This window comes from Mobula birostris, chromosome 6 (assembly GCF_030028105.1).
Source record: "Mobula birostris isolate sMobBir1 chromosome 6, sMobBir1.hap1, whole genome shotgun sequence".
NCBI classification, from domain to species: domain Eukaryota; kingdom Metazoa; phylum Chordata; class Chondrichthyes; order Myliobatiformes; family Myliobatidae; genus Mobula; species Mobula birostris.
In genome coordinates this window covers 169256680-169280094 of record NC_092375.1, presented here as the reverse complement: position 1 = coordinate 169280094, position 23415 = coordinate 169256680, and the positions used below count along the sequence as shown (strand labels likewise).

At 38.7% G+C, this 23415-nt stretch overlaps 2 protein-coding genes across 2 annotated transcripts in view; one reads left to right on the top strand and one right to left on the bottom strand.

The window, feature by feature from the left end:
• The first annotated feature begins 752 nt into the window (after positions 1-752).
• On the top strand, positions 753-22792 carry cdca7a (cell division cycle associated 7a). The gene is made up of 10 exons (XM_072261871.1): positions 753-858; positions 11126-11248; positions 11348-11473; positions 11966-12229; positions 14490-14567; positions 15113-15298; positions 18109-18249; positions 20885-21034; positions 21449-21585; positions 21667-22792. The coding sequence occupies exons 1-10, from the start codon at positions 838-840 to the stop codon at positions 21695-21697; spliced, it is 1257 nt and encodes a 418-aa protein (XP_072117972.1). The 5' UTR covers positions 753-837; the 3' UTR covers positions 21698-22792.
• Positions 21380-23415, bottom strand: part of LOC140199572 (dynein axonemal heavy chain 11-like) — a 47262-nt gene continuing 45226 nt past the window's right edge. Inside the window, 1 exon segment of the mRNA XM_072261870.1 lies at positions 21380-23379. Within this exon segment, the coding sequence (XP_072117971.1) occupies positions 23132-23379 (248 nt within the window). The 3' untranslated portion in view covers positions 21380-23131.

Below are 23415 nucleotides of genomic sequence, written 5' to 3'. Positions count from 1 at the left end.
TGTAGTGAGTAAAAGGTTTAGATCCTTTCCAACCGCAGGCAAAACCACAGATTGGCATTTCACGTGTGATTCAATGAAAGGCAATCATTCTTTTTACATTGACACAGAATTTACTTCAAAGCCCCTGAATATTAGGACTGCTGGAAGCCGGGGTCAAATCTCAAAGTGCGTTTTCTTTTTGAAGACGCTTCATCATTGTTTTCTGGCATAAAGTATGGCCCTTAAATCCCTGGAATTCACTCCGCAAAATCTCAGCCTATTTCTTCCTTTCACGCTACATAAGACCAAAGTTTATGTTTATGTTAACTGTCTGAACCAAGCTCTTCGATGACTGGGAATGGAAATTCTTTGCGTGAAACACTTTAAGATGTTTTACTGCAGCAGTATATAAATATAAGCTGTCATTAGATTCATTTGTGGTGCAGAAAGAAAAAGGACTCAATGGCGGTGAGTTATTATTTGCGTGTATAAAAATGTGGAGAAGTAATTTCAATCAACGCCAAATATGATAAGGGTGGTGGAATTCGTTTATTAATACTTGTGAAGAGAAAAGAGCGTGGTCTTTTAATGCAAAATAACCATTTGTTAAATAAGAAGTAAATTCGAAAGGCTTTGTCAGTTTTGAGCAAGTTTTCCCAGCACCGTTGCTGCCGGACGTCTCATTTGGCTCATTGTACGAGCTGCTGCGGGAAGGAGTCGGTAGCGCGCGAAACTGGCACGGGCTCCGCCTCCAGACTGGGGGATTTGCAGCCGGCGTGCCTCTCGTTCGCATCGCCGTGAGTCTGCGGCAAACAAGTTAGCATTGTTTTAAACAACTTTCTGGAAATTACGCATAAAATGAAGAAACTGCGGGGCAAGGTAAGCGCACAAGTTACATTTCTACGTATCGGTACTGGGTTCGGTGAAGAGAACTTTCTCTACGCTCCATAGCGGAATCATTCATTCTGTCGTACTAATGCTCGCTTTAAGAACATAAAAATGTCGCCCTTAAAATCATGTGCCTGTTGGTTTTTGATGGAAAAGGTTTTCAAAAGGCCAGGGTTAGAATTATTTTACTGTGAAATTTTAATATTTTATAAATGTCAAAATGAACGCTAAATGCTGAGCTTTAGGTCCTGTTAGTCGCACCTTCCTGTCAGTTTTTAAATTGTAAGTCGTGTATTTTAGATGTCCCATTTTGAGGTGAAATCTCTGCATTGAACTTCGGTTTTGGGATTTAAACCGGGCGCCCGGTCATGTGACAGGACTTGACGCGGGAAAAGATTCAGATGATTGACGGTGTCGCGGGGGCGCGCTGCGCGCCGCGCGGCGGAGTGGGTTGATGCTGTGGCCTGCTTTGTTTCACCGTTTTATGTCGTCAAGGACAACTTTTGTAGTCTACTTGACGTGAGCTCGTTAAGTAGTTAACGGTGCACTTCGACTGAATTGTGGATGGCTTTAGTTAACCATACCCTCCTAATTGCCCACGAAATCTGAGCCCGTCTAATACCAAGCTGACCCGGAGAGAATGAATTGATCTGGCGATCCAATAATTACATAGTGTACGTGGTCTGCTGGTGGTAGGGGTGATGGTCATACCGCTTTAGATTGCTGAATTCAAGGCAATTTTGGAAACTGGATACAGTGATTTGTCTTTCACTAAAGCTATGACATTCCACCTAGCTGAAAACAGTATCCGACGATAGAAAGTGAAGATGAAATTTTGCGCTTCAACTTGATTTTTTAGCCATCTTTTTGCCAGTGTTTTTTAAAATTTGAACCTTATTTTTCGAGAACTTGGGCCTCCTCGAATATGAGGATTATAGTTTTTGAATAGGAGCTCAAGGTTCTTTACAATTTACTTTGGACGTATTTTCTTTCGTACAAGCTTAATGCGTCCGCCTTTTGCACCGATGCATACTTAAACTGCTTTAAAATCAGGAATCAATATTTTAAAAATGGTCATCCTCCTCTATTCTCCTCTATAACTTGATTGCGTTCTTTAGTTATCACTACTTTCCCGTATTAAAAATGGAAATTTGATTAGCCCAAAATAAATTGGTAAGAGATGGCCTATTTCCATGTTTTACTTTCTTCCCCTTTCTTTCCACCGTCCGTCCTTCTAATAAGCCATTGCAGATTTGTCTGGGAAGCTGCTTGAGTGCAACTATGCACAAAACAATAACACCCATAATGCGAACAATTTCATTTCTTGCTCATGTTCCACAGGCTTCTCGTTCATATTCCACAGGCTTCACATTACACCTCCCCTTTTGCCTCACCAGTTGCACTGTGAAGGGTCTGATTGACAGTTGCCACCTCATTTCGAAGTTCAAAGTAAATTGATTATCAAAGTGCATATACGAAACCATATACAACCCTGAGATTCATTTTCCTCTGGACATGCTCAGCAAATCTGTAGAACAATAACAATGAAAGATCAACCAGAGTGCACAACACAGCAAACTGCAAATGCAAACATAAATAACTGGAGCACATAAAGTGCCCTTTAAAGTGAGATCATTGGTTGTGGGAACATCTCAATGGTGGGACAAGTGAAGTTGATGGTTGAAGGATAGTAACTCTTACTGAACCTGGTGGTGGGACTATTTCTAATGATATTGGTACTTTTTGACAAAAGAGCCTTTTACCCTCAAATCTCTTCCTCCTCCCGATCCCTACTCTGAATTTTCATTTAAGTCTGTGGTGCCAGTCTATGACTATCTACCTTCTGGAAATGGATTCATCCTTTCATGATCATCATGAAACTCTCCTAAAATTCAAACAAGTACTTTGCTCCTTGAAACACAGCCCTGCCTAACATTTTAGCTAAGATCCAGTAAAATCTTTGCAGCACTAGATCTTTTGGATGTTTCCAAGAGTATTGTCTTCGTCAGTTCTAGTCATTTACCATTGTAGGGTCACATCGTTTATCCAGTGTATTTATTTGTGTAGCTGAGGGTTCAATGTGATAATTTTAACATGTTCTCTCAACATGACTGCCATTTTCTTGGGTATGTGCACGTGGACACCCAGGTCCCTGTTCTGGTACACATTTTAAAATATACAGTGTGGAAGCCTCTTCTCTTCTTCTCTCCCCCCCCCCCCCCCCCATTTACTCCGACCTCTTTCTTTCCAGTCATGCTGAAGAGTCTCGGCTGGAAACATTAACTGTTTACTCTTTTCTCTAGGTGCTGTCTGGCCTGCTGAATTTCTCCAGCATTTTGTGTGGGTTGCTTTAGGGTGGAGTTGTGTTGGATCTGGCCTGTTGCCCAGAATTTCAGAGTGCAGTTTACTGCATGCTCCTTGCTTGGCCTTCCTTGCCCTTAAATCCAGTGTGGGTTTGCCACGTGCAAGTGCTTGGAAGGCTGTTGGCAAGGTTTGCAGGAAGCTTTAACTTGGAGCCATTTTAGTTTTGAAAAGGTTCTGACCTTCAGAGACAATTCAAATTATGTAAAATCTCAGTAGAAATATATTATTTAACGAAACGTTTTGTTTAACTTGCGTTGCTTTACGTTTTTGCCTCTGAATTCCAGGCCTAGAATCACCATTGAAGTAGAAGTAGGTTGGTCTAGCTTCTAGAATTGAACCCATCTGGCACGGGATCTGGATTGGTGGAACTACTGGTCTCATTCAGAAGTGAACCGGAAATAAGATTTCACTGCTCTTGTTGATAAGGCAGACCAAATTATCTCCATGAAAGTTAATCCTTAACGTTCCACAATAGTCAAGTTAAAATGATCCTGACAGTTTTGCTTTTATGAAACTTAATGCCAGGGGTACAGTGATGAATTCGTCATGAGCATTGCCTTGGGCATTTCTAGTTATTATGCGGTAGAGGAGGACAAGAGATACTACAGGTGCTGGAAGTCTTGAGCAACACACAAAATGCTTGAGGAACTCAGTAGGTCAAGCAGCACCTATGAAGAGAAATAAACAGCCGACTGCAGACATGATGAAGTTTCAGAAGTTTGTCTTTGCATTGCTATAATTCTGCTATCTTGCACATAGGTAAAATACTTTATTATTGTGTTATCAGTTGAGGTACATTGGAAAAACCTTGTCATGGCATCCATACAGATCATTTCACCACATTAGTACATCCAGGTGGTACAAGGAAAAGCAAGATAATGTAGAATATAGCATTACTGTTAAAAAGAGCGCTCCATAGGTATAGAATAAGGTGCAGGACCATGAAGAAGTAGATTGTGAGATAACCCATTTTAATTGTTCCACCACAGAAGCTATGCCTCAACTAACCAGTCCTTTTTCTTCTGGAGTTTTTTCCCTAAACTTGTTTGCCCTCTATATGCTTCTTATAAAGTTTACTTCCTAAGAGATCATCCAGTATTCTTATGTGGAATAGCATCATTTGTCTTTTGTTTCATAACATTCATTGTCTGTTGTCTTTGGACGTTTTTAGAGGAAGTTTTATGGCTTCAAGTTCTACCCAAAGTAGCAGCTGAGAGAGATTTATAACAGGTTGGGTTGAGTTGATCTCTGATCTCTGCAACCCATTTGCAAACGTTTCGCCTCCGTACGAGGAGACATCATCAGAGACGATGCCAAGATTGGAGAACAGCGCAACCCAAACATCGACCACCCGAGCTACACATTTTCCAAGTTATTTTCAGATTATTACCTAATCATTGCAGTTTGACCTCTTTGCACTAAAATGGTCTTTTTAATGTTTCTATTAAAAAATAATGTTTAAATTATGTTTTACTTGTGAATGTGCTCTTATTGATAATATGTGCCTGCACAGTTGCTGGCTGCTGCAGATAAGCTTTACATTATACCTGTGTATGTACTTGTGCACATGACAAAATTTTTGACTTTTTACTTTAAAATTTTGACTTAATTTTTTCTATTTGAAAGGTGAAGTTGACGTGAGATATTTCTTCTGTTGAGGTGTTGCAATTTTACTTAATTTGTGTTCTGTTGCTTGTTTTACTTTGACGTGCTCAGTTGATAAGAGTTGTTGAAACATTTAAGTTTTGTTACTGGTGAGAGCTGTGTTTAGGTTCAGATGATTTGAATGTTGTGTAAATGTGATTTTAAAAAAAGGTCTGGGAAAAGCTGATTACAGCTGAAGTTATGCTTGGGGTTTAAAAACGTCAATAGGTGTAGTGTACAGTGCTAGAGAAGAGATGTGCAAACATTTGAATATTCAGAAAATTTCTACAGCAGGAAATGTATCAAACTTAATAGTTAAACTAAATACTCTACAAGTTGGAGAAGAATTTTTTAAAAGATTGTAATAAAATACTTGTATATAGTAAGATTCCATGATAAGGCTGACAATGTCTAAACGTAAAGTGGTGTAAGTGGATATCTGGAGCTGGGCATGTTTGAGGCAGGGTTCAGAAGTGATAAAGGCTCTGAATGGCCTTCTGTCAATTTAATATCAGTTGGCCTTGAAAGTAATTAGCATTGAGCCAAAAGAAAAGTGTTGCCCACAGTTTGAAAAGGGCTTTCATGAGCTTCTTTATTGGCACACCTCTGTCTAAGAAATCAAAGATGTACTTTTAGAAAATAATCTGTAATTGCAGTTTTTAATATTGATCTTTTTAGTGTCAGAGTCACAAAATATGTCTAGGACTGCATTTGTGCACTTTTTACCATGCTTTTCAGAGATACTAGAGCAGTGGGAGAAAATCAGTGACGTAAGATTTGGATTTCTTGCAAAGGGGAAAAAATTAAAGTCTCATTAGCAGAAGCAACGAAAACCCTGGATTATTGTTTAAAGCTCTTGCTGACGAGTCCAAGCTTGTTGCTGCTACTCAACTGGCTTGTATATTGCACTCCTGTATGCCCTATTGCCATGCCACCATCTGAAATTCTGCCAACAATGGTTGTATCATCAGCAAATTTATAGATGGTATTGAGCTGTGTCTAGCCACACAGTTACGGGTGTAGAGAGAGTAGAGCAGTGGGCTAAGCACACACCCCTGAGATGCACCAGTGTTGATTGTCAGTGAAGTGGAGATGTTGTTTCCAATTGTGCCCATCACAACCTATATAGTTGGGAATTAAATACTTGCACTGCCAGAATTGTCCATACTGTATGTACAAAAAGGAGAAGATAAAATTTTATGTTGTCACAATTGCAACAGTGTATATTTGTTCAAATTCAAAAGGACAGAATGGACAATTGCAGATGTGAATGGTTTTTTGGATTTTTTTAAGTAGATGTGATTGATCTCATTAGCCAAGTGATAAATGTTGAATTACACATTTGTTCTTCCCACTCCAGCATGTGTGCGAAGTGGCTTTTATTCTGTCAGTGCAAAATGTTAGCAAATGAATTGAGATAGATCAGTTCCAGTTAAAACCTACAGATATAAAGTGTAAAGTTTTCTCTTAATATGTATATTTGGTTGTAAACCAATTCTTTTAAATGTTTCAGCTCATCATACTTTCAATATTAGGAACTTACTGAAGTTGTGGCAGCTAGTGGCTGTCACTTATTTACTATCTTAAACGTAGTTTCATTTTATGGTCTGATGGAAAATGTCTTTAATTGGTGTATAGTGAAAGTGTGTTTGTAAGCCAACCACACAGTTAATTTCAAATGTACAGAACACGTGATCCGCCTTGAGCTCCCTTTCAAACCCCACTTTTGATAACTTTCCACCTCTTTCATCTTCTGACTTTCGAGACAGAGGGCTGCTTTAACATGCTTCTGAAATGTTCTGTTCAATTCTAGCAGATTTGTTCTAATGTTAATATGAAAACAGAAACAAAGTGTTGAGTAGCTGGCTGCTGTTTAAATTCCTATACTGACTTTTCTATCTGTGGTCTACACAAGGGCTTGTGCCAGTCCAAGGACCTCATCTTCTATCAGGGCGCAAGTTAGTGGAGGATCATGGTGCTGAATTTAAAGATCAGCCAAGACTTTTATTGAATGAAGGAGAAGGCTTGAGGGCTGATTACTACCTCCACCAGGTGGTCTTGATTTAATTCAGTGCTGACAAATGCTTTGAAATTTCTTTCTGAGACTGGGATGATTAAAGAAGTCCCCGCCCCACCTCCACCCCTGAGTAATACTACTTTCTGAATTGACAAAGCCTACTATTAAAATAAAAGCAATACACACAAAATGCTGGAGGAGCTCAGCAGATCAGGCAGCATCTATGAAAATTAACAAACAGTCAACGTTTCAGGAAGAGCGAGACCCTTCTTCGGGACTAAAATAAAATGAGTTTTAGTTAATGAAAGTCATTGTTTTGTAATCTTATTAGACAACCTTCTTAACTGGGTGTTTATTGCATTATATTTCAGTGCAGAAAGTAAATATACTAAAATGTTTTCAAAACTTGAATTCCACGTAATAGTTTCTAGTAAAATCCTGTTAGTGCTTAAAAAGGATTAACAGTGTTGGGAATAAGAGACCATCATTTCTCAGGTGTCAACATCTTAAATGCTAATATCCTTTAGTGAAATTAGACCCCTGTACCTTTTGTTGCTTGTCCCTCATCAGGCTATCTATGTTTCATTTTCAAATGTCAGACAAGAGCAAATGATCTAAAAATGGATAATGCTGGGAACACTCAGCAGGTCAGGTAACATTCGTGGAAAAAGCAAGAACTGACATTTCACCTCGAAGACCATTTGTCAGAAAAAAATCCCGATTGTGCTTGAATTCTACTGAAAGTCCATGAGTGAAATGTTAGAACTACTTCTCTTTTTATACAAACACTGCCCGAGTATTTGCAGCATTTTGTGTTTTTATTTTAGATTTCCAGTAAGAGCAAACAAGGACAATAAATATGGGCTAAATTATGGGTTTTTGGGCCGTGATGAGGAGAAGTTGGATCTTGGAGGTGCTTAACAATACGACAGGTGGCAGAGGTGGTTTAGAAGGCACACCATACACTTACTTGCCTCTGCTCCTATCTTAAGTATATGTGTAAGGAGCTCCTGCTGAAGCTGCATAAGACACAAGTTCACAGCTGGAATAATTTCAATCAAGAGAGAATTTTACTTTAGAGTTGCTTTTATTGTGGTAAAGAAGCTTAACCATTGGGTTGTACAAAATTATTGTAGCCCTGGACAGTGGAGGAGGTTAGTGGCCATGTTAATATATAATTGTGCCTCATGTGGGAATTGTTAATAAAATGGGGTGGGATGGGATTCATCTCCTTTCACAGAGCATTTGGGGTTGGTGAGAGTTGGATGTTTGTTTTCAGCCCCACCTTACCCCATGAATGAGGTCTGATGTCCAGATTGCCCATCCAGAGGTAAGCCAGGTGTGGGTCTCTGGTTTCAGTGTGGGAGGGAGTCTGCACCTTAGTCTGCAGTGCACAAGTGCAACCGAAAGTGCAACTAACGCAGATTTTGGGGTGGGTGGTGTGTTTTCTCAAAATGCACCTTTTGAAAGGCAGTTGCAAATTTTTGGCTGGAAGGGTGTGCTTGCATGTCTGGGATTAATTCAATCAATAGCAAGGGGATACAGACAGCAGGAGAGTGGATGAGGAATGTTAAGAAGAGTTCTGGGGATCTGAAACACACTGCTTTGGGGGGGGGGGGCGTGTGCGGTGGAGAGGAGACCTCCAAAATGTCACTTGTATTCAGTAACCCACCAGGCTGAGGATGAGTGCTGGGATTTGGGAATGGCCGAAACAGCTGTTTGTTTTTGCACAGCATGGAAGAATGAATTAAATGGTCTTTTCCTATGCTCCAGATTTTAATTTTGTATTTTAATTTATTTTTTGAAAAGTTGTTGGAATACTTATTTTTAAACTGGGTACTGCTAAGTTCAGTGTGGGGAACTGCCTGGAGGAATTAATGATCTTGACATTATTAGGAATTGAACTGTCAGAGTCGATTACCCAGGGCGCTTAAACCATTTCCCCTCATTTTAACTGCACGTTAATTCAGTTTCCTCACATTATCAGGTTTATTAATATCTCATCAGTGCTTGCTGTTAAAAAGAAATAATCAACAGAAGAACAGGAGATTGATGGTCAGTTTTTAATACTGTCAGTAAAAGTCAAGTCTATTTCATAGGGACTTACAGTTTGCACTATTGTTTTTGTTCTAATGCACCATAAATGTTGGTAACAAAAGGTACACTTTCACACTCCGTGTGGGTGTCCTGAAATTACCCAATTCATTTCAGTAGATGAGTTGTGTTAACACAGATTGTATTCCCTTGTGGTCAGCTCCATTCCTTTCAATGCCAAGTGTCTGAAATTCTATCAGACTGTTTGAAAAGCAATGAAATGTAAATTCAGGAAATACTCAGCATGTCGTGCAGATCTGTGAAGAGAAAAGCATAATTAACTTTTTGGTCACTGACCTTTTATCGGAAATGAGAAATATAGTCTGTAACTTGAAGCATGTTTGATTTCTGTTTGAAACCTTGACATTATATATGACTGCACAAGTTAAGTTTTGGGTAATTTCTTCTTAATGAGATTAAGATGACTGATTTCCATCTTTGCAACATGATTCTGCCCTGCTTCTGCGCCTCCATTGCTGAAACTTGCCCATCTGCTTGTTAATCAAGACTTCAAACACACCACCGTTGACAGGACATTTCTTGGCCCCCTTCCCTCCCTGCTTTATTCGCCCATCACCGTTTGTGCTCAATTGATTTACGCTGCCTCCTGGTTAAGAATCTGATTTTTTGTTTTCAGCTCCTTTGCAGTCTTGCCCTTCTGTAATCTCTTCTGGCATACAGCCACCTGTGGCTAATTGTGACCTCATCAGTTTTCCCCAAATTAAAATATCCAATCAATGGAATTGGCTCACATAGCCTTGAAGTTCTGGAATCCCGTCCAAAAGCCTTCTGCCACTTCGTCTTTAAAACACACCTTATACTGATTCGTCTACGTTGATCTTCGTGTGACTCTGTATCAACTTGTTTAACATTTTTGTGAAGCACCTTTGAGAATGTCCTTTATCATGTAGACTACTGTGGTTAGAGGCTTTTGGATTTATTATTCTGCAAGAAAATGTGCAGAGTGAACACTTCCTAGTTAGTGTTTGGATTTTGCGATTTTTAACATGCATCAGGCTACAAGTAACCCAGGAACGCCTTGCACCATTTTCATGGTGTTACCTTTTAATAAAAACCTAAGTTGTATCTTAAAATCTGAGCTTGAGGCTTGGTGTTGGAAAGGAAAGGTTTCCTGTGTGGTAAAAGGAAGAGTGGTTCCATGCTCTTGTGTTTTTCTGATGTCTTTTGCTGATGAAAACCCTGTAATGATCTAAGAGGCCTAGCAGTATTACCATTTCAAATGTGAAAGCCCAGTGGGGCACCAGGCATGTTTTTTTTGTGTTGCTTGTAGAGATCCTTGAAAAGACTTGCAGGCTGTCATGTCTGTCGGAAGCAGTGAAACCACCTTTGGGTCAGGGTATAAATACAGGCTGTCCGTGACCTGTTTTCTTTAGTTTGTTCAATTCTCACCATGGTGCAGCTGTCAGTTACACTGATATAAAGTGAAAGTTGGGTGATTTGCAGCCTTGACATTTAAGATTTTATTTAATTGCATATCTTGGATATTGTGCCTGAAACTGGTAACTTTATTCTGTAAAATTTCACATCTTTCCAGTATTACAATGAAAATAGTTTAAAATATATATATATATACATATATATATATATATATATATATATATCTTTCGAAAAATCTCTCTGCAATCCACTGGGTGCTGTATGTAACAATGAGTTTTAATAAACAATGTTATTTCTGTGTGAAATTTGCAATCAGGGAGAAATACACTTTGAAGTTGTATTGATTTGCATGCAGGTCATGTTACTATTATAGATTAGCTGCTTCTCTTACCACCCCCCCCCCCCCACCAGTTGTCAGTGTTCCAGCTGGTATAGCAGATTTCTGTATGGAACAATAAAACTTTTATCTGTCTACTTTGGTTTCTCAAACTAACCAAAACATGCTGTTTGAATATTGAATAAGCACAACTGATGATAAATATCTACAAATCTCAAAGCCAGCCTGCAAAGCTCAAATAAATTGGCTCAGCATTCCATTTACATAGCACAAAGCAGATTCAGAGTAGAACTGTGTGTTATGCTAAGTGAATTCCTTGCAATTCGTATCATTAAAACCTGACACTAAATGAAATTATTTAAAAGGTATTCAAGATTGTATTTTTTTTCTCTCTTCTCTTGCAGCAGATAGACCTTTCTGGAAAGGAGGAATTTAAAGACTTCAGAAATGTAGCATTGGTTCCCATGGAAACATCATCATCAGATGATAGCTGTGATAGTTTTGCTTCAGACAATTTTACGAACAGAGTAAGTGTAATTTAAGATTGTGAATGCAAAAGAAGTCGACTACAATTACCTGTAATATGATAGTTGCTATATTATAACAAGTTTTCTATTTCTTCTCAGAAAGCTAAATTCAGAACAGAGATCCTGACAGATGAACTGGCTCGGATTTTTAATGAGGACTCTGACGATAATGAATCATTTGATGGCTTTTCTGAAAGCGACCTCAAAGATGTAATGGAAGCCATGGTATTACTGAGCATTGAAACTTTTTAGATAAACTATGAACTTTATGTTTAATCTATATGAAGTATGGAACTGGCTTGCATTAATGCTTGTTTCCAGTTTATTAATAGTTTGTCTGAAAGTTATTATTTAGACTCTTGAATCAGTGATTTTGCCGAAATTGGATTTCTTTGCTGCTTTTGGAACCAGTCTGTCACAATGTGTGTTGTAAACAGTGACGTGTGTGATTTTTTTTTTACAATTTCTGTTTGCATTTTGTTGGGATTGGGATAAATTAAGAGAAGAGGGATTATATAATGTCTTGCTTTTGAGCACTATAGATTCCTTTTCACGGGTTTTCTTTGTTCAAGGTTTTTCAAATATTCAAAGAAAACTGCTGAATTGAAATTTGTCCCATTATATTTTGGCTTTCAGTTTTTGGATGCGTTCCTAGTTAAAAATATGAATACTGCATTTTGTTAAGGAAATCTGATAAATCTATTATTTGTTTTGTAGAGTGTTCAATCTGAATCTGAGGAGGAAATAAGTGATGAAGATATTGAAGAGAATTCTAGAATGCAGCACAAACGTTCTTTTCCATTACGCGTGGCTTTTAGGTTTCCATCTCGAAAAAACAAAAATGGGTCAGTGCCAGATTCTACTGTTGACTTGAGTAATCAATCAGCCTCTGAATCCGAATCTGACTCTGACCTCAACGAACCCAGAGGATCAAGCTTTCTAGAAAAGAGAGCTCTAAACATTAAAGAAAACAAAGCCATGGTAAATACTGCACACTTTTCTGTAATTTATTTGTTCACTGACTCGAATAGATTGCACAGCACTAAAATCTCCCTGAGGCTTCTGGTTTGCTGGGCCAGAACAAGAATAGTTGAGGCTTTGCTACATTGCTGTAGATCTGTAATTGCATATTGCCTAAAGAGAGAAGGTGGAACTGAAAGGGATATTGACCACAATCCGGCAGTTCAGCAGGCATAGTTGCTTACCTCACCCACTGTAGATCATTTTACTGATAGAAATTTCAGCACAGAGAAGGATAATCCTGCAACAACAGTGTGTCATCTTGTCTGAATGCTGTTTGTATTGTAGATTAAATTGCTGGGACTGACCCTTAAAAGATGGGGGGGGGGGGAATAGATGATGGTAATTGCCTTTAACTCTGACATATATGAATATTGTGAATGAGTTGGGGATTTTAGCAATTTGGAAATAATGTTACATGAAAATCGAATTTCCCCTTCTGACTATTTGCCTGGGGCAGAAGTTTGACCTGGTTATTTAAATTTGATGTGAGGTGTGCTCAGGTTGAGGTATGAAATACTAAATGGCAAGGAAGGTAGAGAGAGTCCATCTTGTAAACCAGATTTGATCTGTAGGCAAACAGGTAACCCATGTTCTGGTACATTTGTAGTAAACAGCCGGAAGTGATGGTTTTCTATAAATACAAGGCTGTGTCATCTGCAGATGACAAAAAAGATGAGTTGAACCCATTCTGTGAGGGTGAATTTTATTTTCTACCTCGGGTTATTGGGGAGGTTGTGAATTCTGTAAGGGTGAATTTCTGTAATGCTGGGGTTACCTGTGTGGTATTGCAGAATTGAATGATTTGTTCCATCGAGTTTTCTTTCTGCACTGGAGCGCAAAGCATGGTTTCTGAATTTGAGATTATTCAAGACTTGAATATTATGAACTGTGAAGGAGTGAGTGATTGCAGTGATATATAGCCGAGCTAGTGGAATGGGCAAAAGTGTGTTAGATAAAGTTTAATGTGAAATTAAGTTTTAATGAGGGTGGATGTGGAATAATATTCTAACAGGGGCGAGGGATCGGGGGAGCATACATGTGCAAATCTCTGAAAATGGTGGGGCGGATTTAAACTGGTTAAGACACAGACTATCCTGGCCTTTACCATTAGAGGCATAAAATCTAAAAGTAAAGAGGTCACACTGAGTCTTTATATTGGTTTGGCCTCGCCCAGGGTATTCTGTTCAGTTCTAGTTACCATATTGAAGGAAGGATGTGAAGGCATTAGCATCCAGAAAAGACTTAAAAGACAACTACAAGGGTGGAATACAGAGGTAGTATGGTTTTTGGAGACAAGACTGAAGAGGGATGCTTTGCTGGAAGTATATAGAAACAACGAGCAGTCTGGACAGAGTGAACAATAGAGGCTATTCCTGTTGGAATAGTCAAGGATTAGATGTTGGGTGTAAAACAGTGGTCCCCAACCTCCGGGCCGCGAAGCATGCAGGGGCACAGCGGTAGCCGGAACGCACCGGCACCTAATTAATTAGATTGTTTATTTCAGCTTTTTTCTTAAAGATGTGTTGGGTGCATTCCGGCTACTGCTGCATGCTTTGCGGCCCTGTATCGGTCCACGGCCCGGAGGTTGGGGACCACTGGTGTAAAAGAAAGGGGAAATGAATCAAGAATGATGTGAAAAAACTTTTATATAGTACATGTTTGGAATCTGGAAAGTGTAGACCTCGGATTTAGTGGCCTTTGAGGGAATTGGTTGAATATTTTGTGGGGAAAATTAACTAAGAAGGTAGTGGGTGGTGAAACTGGAGTTGCTCTGATAACAAAACAGCACAAAGGTGATAGCTTCATGTACGTTTATGTTTGTTATAATTCTAAAATATTTGTAAGGTATACCGGAATAAGCATACCAAAGGAAGACCGGATCAGGAGCAAATATTTGGAAAAAGCTAAAATTCAGCAAGGTGTTTGTGAGAAATTGCTGCCCATGGTATAATGAGGATGTGGAAAATGCTACCACATGGAGTGGTTGAAGTGAATAGCACTGATACATTTTTAGAGAAAATTAGTAAGTACATGAAAGCATAATTGATAAATGGTTGGGTGCCTTTGTGGAATATAAAAATCAAAGTGGTCTAGTTAGCCTGAACGATGTGTATCTGTGCTGTAAATTCTGTCAATTTAAAAGGCTATTGCAGAATCTTCTAGCGGTAGTAAATGTCTTAATGTAAATTTTTATTTATATTTTTTGTATTTACTATAGCTGGCTAAGCTGATAGCAGAGTTGGAAACTGTGCCGGGGCTCATTCCACGGAGAGTTTCTATTCAAAGGACGCCATCGGTAAGTGGTGATAGGATATGCTTGCTATTTGCTCAAAAACTCTTCAACAGTGACATGGAAGTTCTTGCAAGCATTAGACACTTAATCATTTTCTGAACTGTGATATCTTAACAATGAGCATATTGAACTGAAATTGTTAGGATTACACTTAAGATTAATAGACTTACTTTACTAAAGTAGCCACATTTTATTTACTTAAATAGAAACTTTACTATATGAATATGTGATTTTAATATTGTGAGTGTGTGGTGCGTCTCATAGTCTAGCTTTACAAATTGTCTTAATTGTTTCTAGATCATCACCTACAGCAAAGCAGACGTCCTTAAATCTGCAAAATATATTTTTAAAGATTTTTATTAAAATAAGGGTAGGATGTATTAAAGGTTAAAATTTGGTTTTCTTTGAAATCATTTGACAATGTTTTTAAATTACAGAAAATATAGGGTTTACTAAAACTTTCTGTATTTTTAAGTACATTATCTCAATAATGTTTATAACATGGATATAGAGGTAGAAAATTAACTGTGGTTTGTTGTTTTCTTTAGAAACTAAAACGTCCACCAAGGAATTCTTTCATAGAAAATGTTTCTAGACAGAATCCCGAGCGCAGTGCGCGACCTCACACTCGGTCAAGATCCTTGGTTGATGGTCCTCCTTCTCCATCATTTGAGCAAGAAGATAATGTCAGCTTTATGAGGAAAAGGAAGTTTCTAGATAATGACTTCTCTGAGGTAGAGCCATTAAGTCATTTGTGCTGCTATTAACAACACCTTTCATGGTGCACTGACTTTGCCAGCTTAATCTGCATTTCTGGTGGTCACTTGTAAAGTCTAATAACCTTTGCAGTTAAAGACTTCATGTTCATAAAAATTATAAGAGATCTATTCCAGTGGTGTCTGCAGTGACTGCAATTAAACACTTGGGAATAAATGCCTCATTAAGAAATATTGAAATATTGAAAGTCAATATATTTTGTTTTGAAGCTTTCTGCAGCACTTGATGTTGCAGGTTGGCAGGCAGTTTGAAAACTAGCATGTTGAAACAATTGGCCTTGAGTATTAGTTTATCCAAAAGAGGCATGATATGGTAGCTTTCACAATTTAAACAACAGCTTTGCAAGGAAATATTTCAGTTCATCCTTAAATTTCACATTTGTCAAATCCTGGCAAGGATAATTAAATTAATATATTGCCTTTTCACAGACTGCTCGTGTAAGCAATTTCTGTGCCCTGTTCAACTGTGTGCTGACCTTGCAGCCCCTAGCCGCTCCATCAGAAAGACCACCTGCTTCTAACTCTGTCATGCGGTTTGTCCCTCAGCCCATCTGCTGCTAAATTTGGCATCTGTGGCTTTGTTGTCTACATGCTTTATTATTCCCATGCCAGCTTCACATCTTCCAGAAGCTTCAGCACATCCAAAGCTGCAGCATCCTTTTTCTGCAAGCTGGTCCTTGCAGTATCCTTTTTGACATCATGGAGCTACAATGACATTTAGTATAATAAATATAGGCCCAAGAGATCAAAAAGAGGACATTTCATCTCTGCTGAGTTCTGTTAGCTTCCATTGTTCAGCCTTGTAGACCCAATACTGTAGGAATTCCTGATATACCTCTTTCTATCCAGTGCACTCCTTTTAAAATCTTACTGACCATCTTTAGACAATTTCCCATTTTCCTGCTTTGGCCCACGTACTGTGTTTTATTCTTGTTATGTTTTGGTGGAAAAGTTTGTCCACATCACAGGTGCCACATATACTCAGTTGACTCTTTACTCGTAAATGCACAGATTAGGTGCGGGTGTAGGCCGCTTGGCTTCTCAAGCCTGCTCCACCATTTGTTACGGTCATGACTGATGTGATTGAAATTTGAATTCTGCATTTCTGCACACCACTGAGGTAGTCTGTCACTTATCAAGAATCTTATCAATACCTACCTTAAGTCACTTAGACTCTGCTCCCATGACCCTTTGAGGAAGAGAATTGCAAAGGCTCATTGGCTTATGAGAAGAAAACATTTATCTCCCTCTCATTGTTTCCCCTTATTTTAACTGAACCTTTAGTATTAGTTCTCCACAAAAAAAATACACCTCCACATACATCACGTCAAGACCATCAGTGTTTTGTGTATTTTGATTAAGTCTCCTTTTACGTTTCTGAAATTTTCTAAAGATAGAAACCTGGCGTAACCATCTCCTCATAAGACACACGATCTGTTCCAGGTATTACTCCATTAAACTTGCTTCCAGTGCATTTTTATCTTCCCTCATAAGGAGACCAGTGAAGTACACAGTAACTGAATGTGGTCCCACTAATACCTTCCATATCAAAAACATAATTTACTACTTTTGCATTAATTTCTCTTAACTGTAAACAATAATATTCTGATACCCAGATTCCTCGTCATGTCAAGTTTTTCAATGTATATACTAAAATGGACAACTTCACCTTTTTCCCCACAATATACCCCTTTTGCCAGAACTTTGGCTATTTATCTAATTTACCTATACTCCTTTATACATCCTTAAGCCCTCTTCACAGTTAGCTTTCCTTATCTTTAAGTCATCAGTAACATTAACAATCATCCAAGTCATTTACAAATTGTATCAAGTTGAAACTGGCTTGATAAATCTTGTCAACTGGAGAGAAGCCACTAATGCTGCTCCTAATTGTTAGCCTGCTCACTTCTGTCCACACCAGTATGATGCCAACAGCGTCAAGTGCAATGCATCAAATATGGTTTTTATCAAATGTATCTGGCACTTAAATTCTAGCAGTGCTGTTTTTTTTTAAAGCTTTCTGGTTTTGTGAGAATATGTTTTGCCTTACATCCATTAATGCTCCCAAGTAAGACAAATCAAAGGGCAACTACCAAGGAACATTTCCTTGGGATTATGGCAAACATGGAATGTTCTTTTGTTAACTGAGAACAAGGGTGCACCATTTGTTTTCCCTGCGATCAGGTGAGTTTCTGCTTGGTGCTTCACTATTCTTCCAGTTGTCTAAGTTAATTGGCTACTGTATATTACCCCTTAAATGTAGGTAAATGGCAAAGAACCAAAGGGGCGTTGATGGTATATGAGGGAGAATAATTGGCTGGAAATTAGGAGATTGGGAATGGGGTTGCTCTGCTGAGAACTACCTTGAACCTGACAGGCTGAATAATCTTTCTGCATCACATTTTTTAATAATGTAATCCTCCCAATGTATAGCTTCTGTTTTTTTTTCCTGATCGATAGAGCAGATTTTTGTGGCCGCTGCATTTCTGAATTGGGCTGACAGGATACTGCAAGTCCGTCCCTCATTTATTGTTGCCTTGTGTGTTTATTGAATGCTGAGGTGTATAACCTTAAGCTGCCTACGGCTGAATGCCAACCACATCAGTGTATTTGCATATCTGGAATGCTGTGTGCAGACAAAAGTAAACTTCTGTTCATTTAATTAAATGTTGAGATATCAGATTAGGAACGTGAATAATTTGTCATGTAGTTTGGAGAAGTTTGTGTACTGATGCTGACTTTACCCTTGCTGCTCTGTCGACCCTCAGGTGGATGTACCCCTGCGCAGGCGAAGCCGCTCCAGTGTACTTGCCATCCCACATGTGGTGCGGCCAGTTGAAGACATCACTCAGGAAGAGTTGGAAAACATTTCCCTTTCAGCAAAGGAGAAAGTTTATAATCGAGCTATAGTAGGTTTTTCTGTTCCAGCTTCTAGAAATGGGGAGAAAAATTGGTTTGCACTGTATGCTAGAATTGGATTGGTTTTTGTGACATTTGAGGTGGAGAAAGATTTATTTCCCTCATGGATACGCAATAAGTGCTCGTTACTGGATGTCATGTGCCATTGTCAGAAGTCTGACTATTTGAGTGGAGCAAGGTTAGGTTCAATCTGAGATGTGTAGCTTGGGGAAAAAGTCAGTAAGAATCTTAACACTGACTCTTGCTCAAGTGACTAACTTTAATTACAGTTTGTCAACCAACTAAAATAACTTTGAAAAGGGATTGTGAACTTTTTTTCTAATCATAGCAAGAACATTGAAAATGATGTATTAATGCTTGTCAACAAATAAGTAAAAAGCAAGTGGTAAGTTGTGTAACTGATCTAGTTAATCCAGGTATTTTCTCCAAAAGGGATGCTTGCTTTTTAAATACATTGACACCATTTAAGTGCAAGGTTGTACTGAAGAACATGCAGTGGAGATTGATCAGGATGTTGCCTGCACTGGAGGACTTCAATTATGGGGAGTCATTGCATTAGCTGTGCTCCTCCCCCTGAAGTGTAAGGGGCTGAATGGTGATCTGAGTTAGGTATATGAAACTGTAAGAGGCACAGATACTCTCCCCCGCCCCCCCCCCCCCCCCCCCCGGCAAGAGGGCATAGGTTCAGATCAGAAGATTTGAGAGAGGGTTTTGTTTTACATAAAGTAACACACACAAAATGCTGGAGGAACGCAGGAGGTCAGGAAATGAGTATAAACAGCTGATGTTTTGGGCTGAGACCTTCCTCAGGACTGAGAAGGATGGGGTAGATGCCAAGGTGGGTGAGGAAGGTCAGGGGCTGGAGGAAGAAGAATCTGGTAGGAGAGGAGATTGGACCATAGGTGAAAGGAAAGGAGGAGGGGATCCAGGGGGACGTGATGGGCAGGTGAGAAGAGGTAAAAAGGTCAGAGCTGGGAAGGGGGGGTGGGGGCTGAATTTTTTTTTAACCAGAAGGATAAATCGATATTCATGTGATTAGGTTGGAGGGTACTGAGGCAGAATATAATGTGTTGCTCCTCCACCGTGAGGGTAGCCCCCTCCTGGCACAAGAGGAGCCCATGGACTGACATGTCAGAACTGGAATGGAAATCAGAATTAATTGTTTTATGCAGTGTTTGGTATCTGATGCTTTGATAGCTGATGGTGGATCAGATATGTTTAAGGGTATTTAGGCATGCACTTGGATAGGCAAGCTGCAGGGGGATGCAAGCATAATGGGGTAAATGGCAGTGGGTCAGCATGGGCATAGTGGGCCAAAAGGCCAGGTTCTTCGGTACTGCTCACGCTACAACCTTTCTGAGTGTTAGGACTGAAGCTTTGGTGGATCGTGTGTTTATGGGAAGTAACCAATTGATGAGAAATCTGATAAATTACATCATTTTATCCATATGGAATCGTACAGTCTTTGTCTAAGCATAGCAATGGCACCTGTTTAATAAACTTAGACATTCTCACTATCATCCTTTCAGTTCCACTCTGGGATGCTCTGTGTTTGCTCACCAACCATTGTAGGTTGCTAAATAGAAGCTGTTTTGGTGGTACAGATCTGCAAAGTGCTTTTTCAATATTTTCAGTGTAGGTTTTAAGGTGTGGGCAGTGTGACCACAGGTAATTGCTACAGTGTCTTGTGGTTTTAGATCCAAGTAGGATTTGTGGGTAACATCAAGGTAAAACTAGAATTTCTAACCCAGTGCCCTTTATTCTGTGCATTTATAACCATGTGTCCTTATTTGAAATAACAGGATTATTCAGTCTAACGTGTTTTCACTTACTACAATGACATAATTTGCATTGAATACATTATTAATTTTAAAGCATGAATGCATTTGCGTGTTAAAAGTTGCAGACTCTTAATTCACGCAGGATGCTGACCATGCAAAAACCCAGTCTCTACTGTTTTTAAATATGGAAAAAATGCTTTTGTCCCCCTCCCAAAGGCATGCACACATTTTTGTCATCTTAGTACAGCTTTTTAGAAAGCAATTTCACTTACTTGGGGAAAAAATGCTGTGGGAAAAAAAAATGGTAAGCATTAACATATGACCAAGCAGTACTGAAATAAGCTGCAGATAAAAAGTGCAGAGGAGAGAGAAGCTGGGAGGTTTCCCTCAGTATGTACATCATTCTTATTTCTCCAAGCATTGTCTCACTAATGTAAAATTATTAGAATCAGATATTAATAAGTTAACAAATAAACACAACAAAGAACTATTTAAACAAATAAAATCCATCTAAGTGAAGTAAAATACTTCCAACAATTGATCTTTTTGCACTATTAGTGCGTGGGTTTCACAGCCTGAGCTGGCCTTCGGTTGTATTCTGCTACATAGCCTTTGCTTGGCAATAGCTCATTGTCAGTATTGGCTGGTAACTAGGTAGAGGATATTTCCCATCAGTAATTTATCTGTGATTTCAACCCAAAATTTGTGATATCTTTTAAGCAATTCTTCAGTGTGAATGTACTGAAGGTAATGTCTTATGATCACTTTACCATAATATGTGTGCTTTTGTTTATAATCTTGGTGTTTTTCATTGTGAACAGAAACATCTTTTTTTGCCCCGCAGGGTACAACTTGCCATCAATGCCGTCAGAAAACAATTGATACGAAAACATGCTGTCGCAACCCAGAATGTGTAGGTGTCCGTGGACAGTTCTGTGGACCATGTCTTCGTAATCGATACGGCGAGCTCGTTAAGAATGCTTTATTAGATCCGGTGAGTGATAACGTTGATTTTTCACTACAGCAAAATGAAACTAACAATTTACAAAAACACAATTTCTTATTATTAAACCAGTTACTTTTAAAGCTCTCACATACTTAAAGCCATCCTGTTCTTTTCAAGTTTATAACTGCTTGATTGACAAGCTAGTCTGCCTTGTTATTTTAACGTGTTAGCAAGAAAAGACTTAGTTAATTTGTGGAGTTTAGTTACCTTTGCTTGGATATATTGAACCCCTTGTTAAAGAAGAGATTTCTTGAAAATAATCAGCATTCTTGTTACTAATTAGATAAATTATTTTATTGCCATGTCATTCTAAAATAACTTAAGCACTGGGCTGCAGAATCAAGAACACCTAGTAGGAGAAGCTGTTGTGTGCTTATGTTTTGTGCTTTGCTCCCCCTCCAGAACTGGCATTGTCCTCCTTGCAGAGGAATCTGTAATTGCAGCTTCTGCCGGCAGCGTCAAGGTCGCTGTGCTACAGGTGTTCTTGTTTACCTGGCCAAGTATCATGGATATGATAACGTTCATGCTTATTTGAAAAGGTAAGTTTAATTGATAGCTTTTGTTCATTTCACACAATCTTGATGTACAGCATTTTAATTCATGAAAACTTCTTTTTTCAGCCTGCAAAAGGAACTTCAAGTGGAAGACTGAAGATGTATCGATGCACAGTACAACATGTGGAATGGTTTACATTTAAGTTTCACAATATACCATTTTAATTTTTGCTAAATGATATGAGCAATGATTACACAAAACTATAGTAAAATACTTGCATCGTTTTCTTTGCTATCCTAATCACTTAGATTTCGGAGGAGAGGGTATTAACAATTTTGCATATGATTTTAAAGGTTTGTTGGCAGCTTAGTCTGTAATGCCATTGATGTTTCATAGATAGTAACGTCAAAATTATTTGCACAATGACCTGCTGCGTGTTGCAGCAAGTAAATCCCTCATTCTGCGCATTAATAGAGTTAGTCTGTTTTTAAACATCCAGTTGCTCAATTTCTAAGTTTCAGATAATTTGTATTTCCATCTTAGACTAATTGCTTCATATTCTTAACCTGCAGCTGGCTAAAATAACAGATGACTTTCATCTTTTTTTAAAATCATTTTTGAAATAAAGCCATAAGTAGTTCATTTAAAATGTTATCAATTATTAGTCTAGCAATTAACAATATTCACATACTTAGCTTTGTAGCTTCTATTAAATCGTGTGTTTTGGGGGTTGGGAAGGAAAGAGAAGGGGAAGGGGACCACCACTTCCCTACACAGGCCAGAAGTGGCAAGTGAAAAAACATTTTTTTTTTTTTTGCAATTCTGTTTTTTTTTTGCAATTCTGCCTTCTGCCTCCCCCATTATGCTTGCATTGTGCGTGAAGGATTAACATCACAAAATGCACTCTTGTTGAAGCCATACAAAATTTGAGATAATTTGCATCTAAAAGGTACTTGAATGTCTGGGAAGGAGGGAGAAATACTGGTCTTTTGCATTTTAATGCTATGTTTTCCTACTTGCACCATGGTATTACATGGTCGCCTAATGTTGGCTATTTGCACTCGGAGAGATGAATTTAAGCAGGAAGCATACATCGGATCTTAAACACACGTTACCAGGTTTTTTTTTAATTATTTGCTAGTGTACAAGCATGGTGACATTGTAAAAATATTTTTATTAAAACGTACCTTGACCATCTCAGATACTGCAACATGTTATAGTTGATTGCCAAAATAAAGTTTTTTTACTTGTATGCCATAACAGGTAGAAAAAGAGGTGGTTGAATTATTTCTTCATACTTTGAACAGGTTACAAGAACAGATTGTTTTAATCTGCAAAGAAATTTGCCTCTAAGTAGATTCATTAATGACTGATCAAAAGAGAGGGTGTTATATGGGTTGATATTAAGAGTCCTGAAAACTTTAACTGTATTTTTGGTCAGTACTACTGCACGGTTTGCTAATGAATGCAGGAAGATTTGGGGTGACTTATCCCATTCCAAGTCCTCTCAATAATTGTCATTCTCAAATTTGTGCCACACAGGCTGATACTGCAAGCCTGAAACCAAGGCACCACTGCACTACAGTACATCTACACCCTTAACAGTAAAGCAACGCCAGCAAGAATCCATTTTCCAGGCTTCTCTTTGGTCTTCAAATTGAAAGTCCAGACATAGGTGTGTCCCCTCAATTTAGTCTTATAAACAGGACATTCATAAATATTTCTCATTTCCTGTTTATCAATGGGAATCGCCTTAACAAATATAACAGGCATCATCGGTGTAAGTTCTTTCAACCGTGCTTCTGCTATATGACCGCTCTGTGTGTCCCATCGTGCTCCTACGATGTGACAGGATAGGATTAAAGCAAGCAACT

What these genes read in the sequence shown, in the direction of transcription:
- cdca7a (XM_072261871.1), top strand. Translation starts at nt 838, where the DNA reads ATGAAGAAACTGCGGGGCAAG. An exon ending in AGAATGCTTTATTAGATCCG is followed by an intron (nt 21,035 to 21,448) that starts GTGAGTGATAAC and finishes CTCCCCCTCCAG; the next exon opens with AACTGGCATTGTCCTCCTTG. An exon ending in GTTCATGCTTATTTGAAAAG is followed by an intron (nt 21,586 to 21,666) that starts GTAAGTTTAATT and finishes TTCTTTTTTCAG; the next exon opens with CCTGCAAAAGGAACTTCAAG.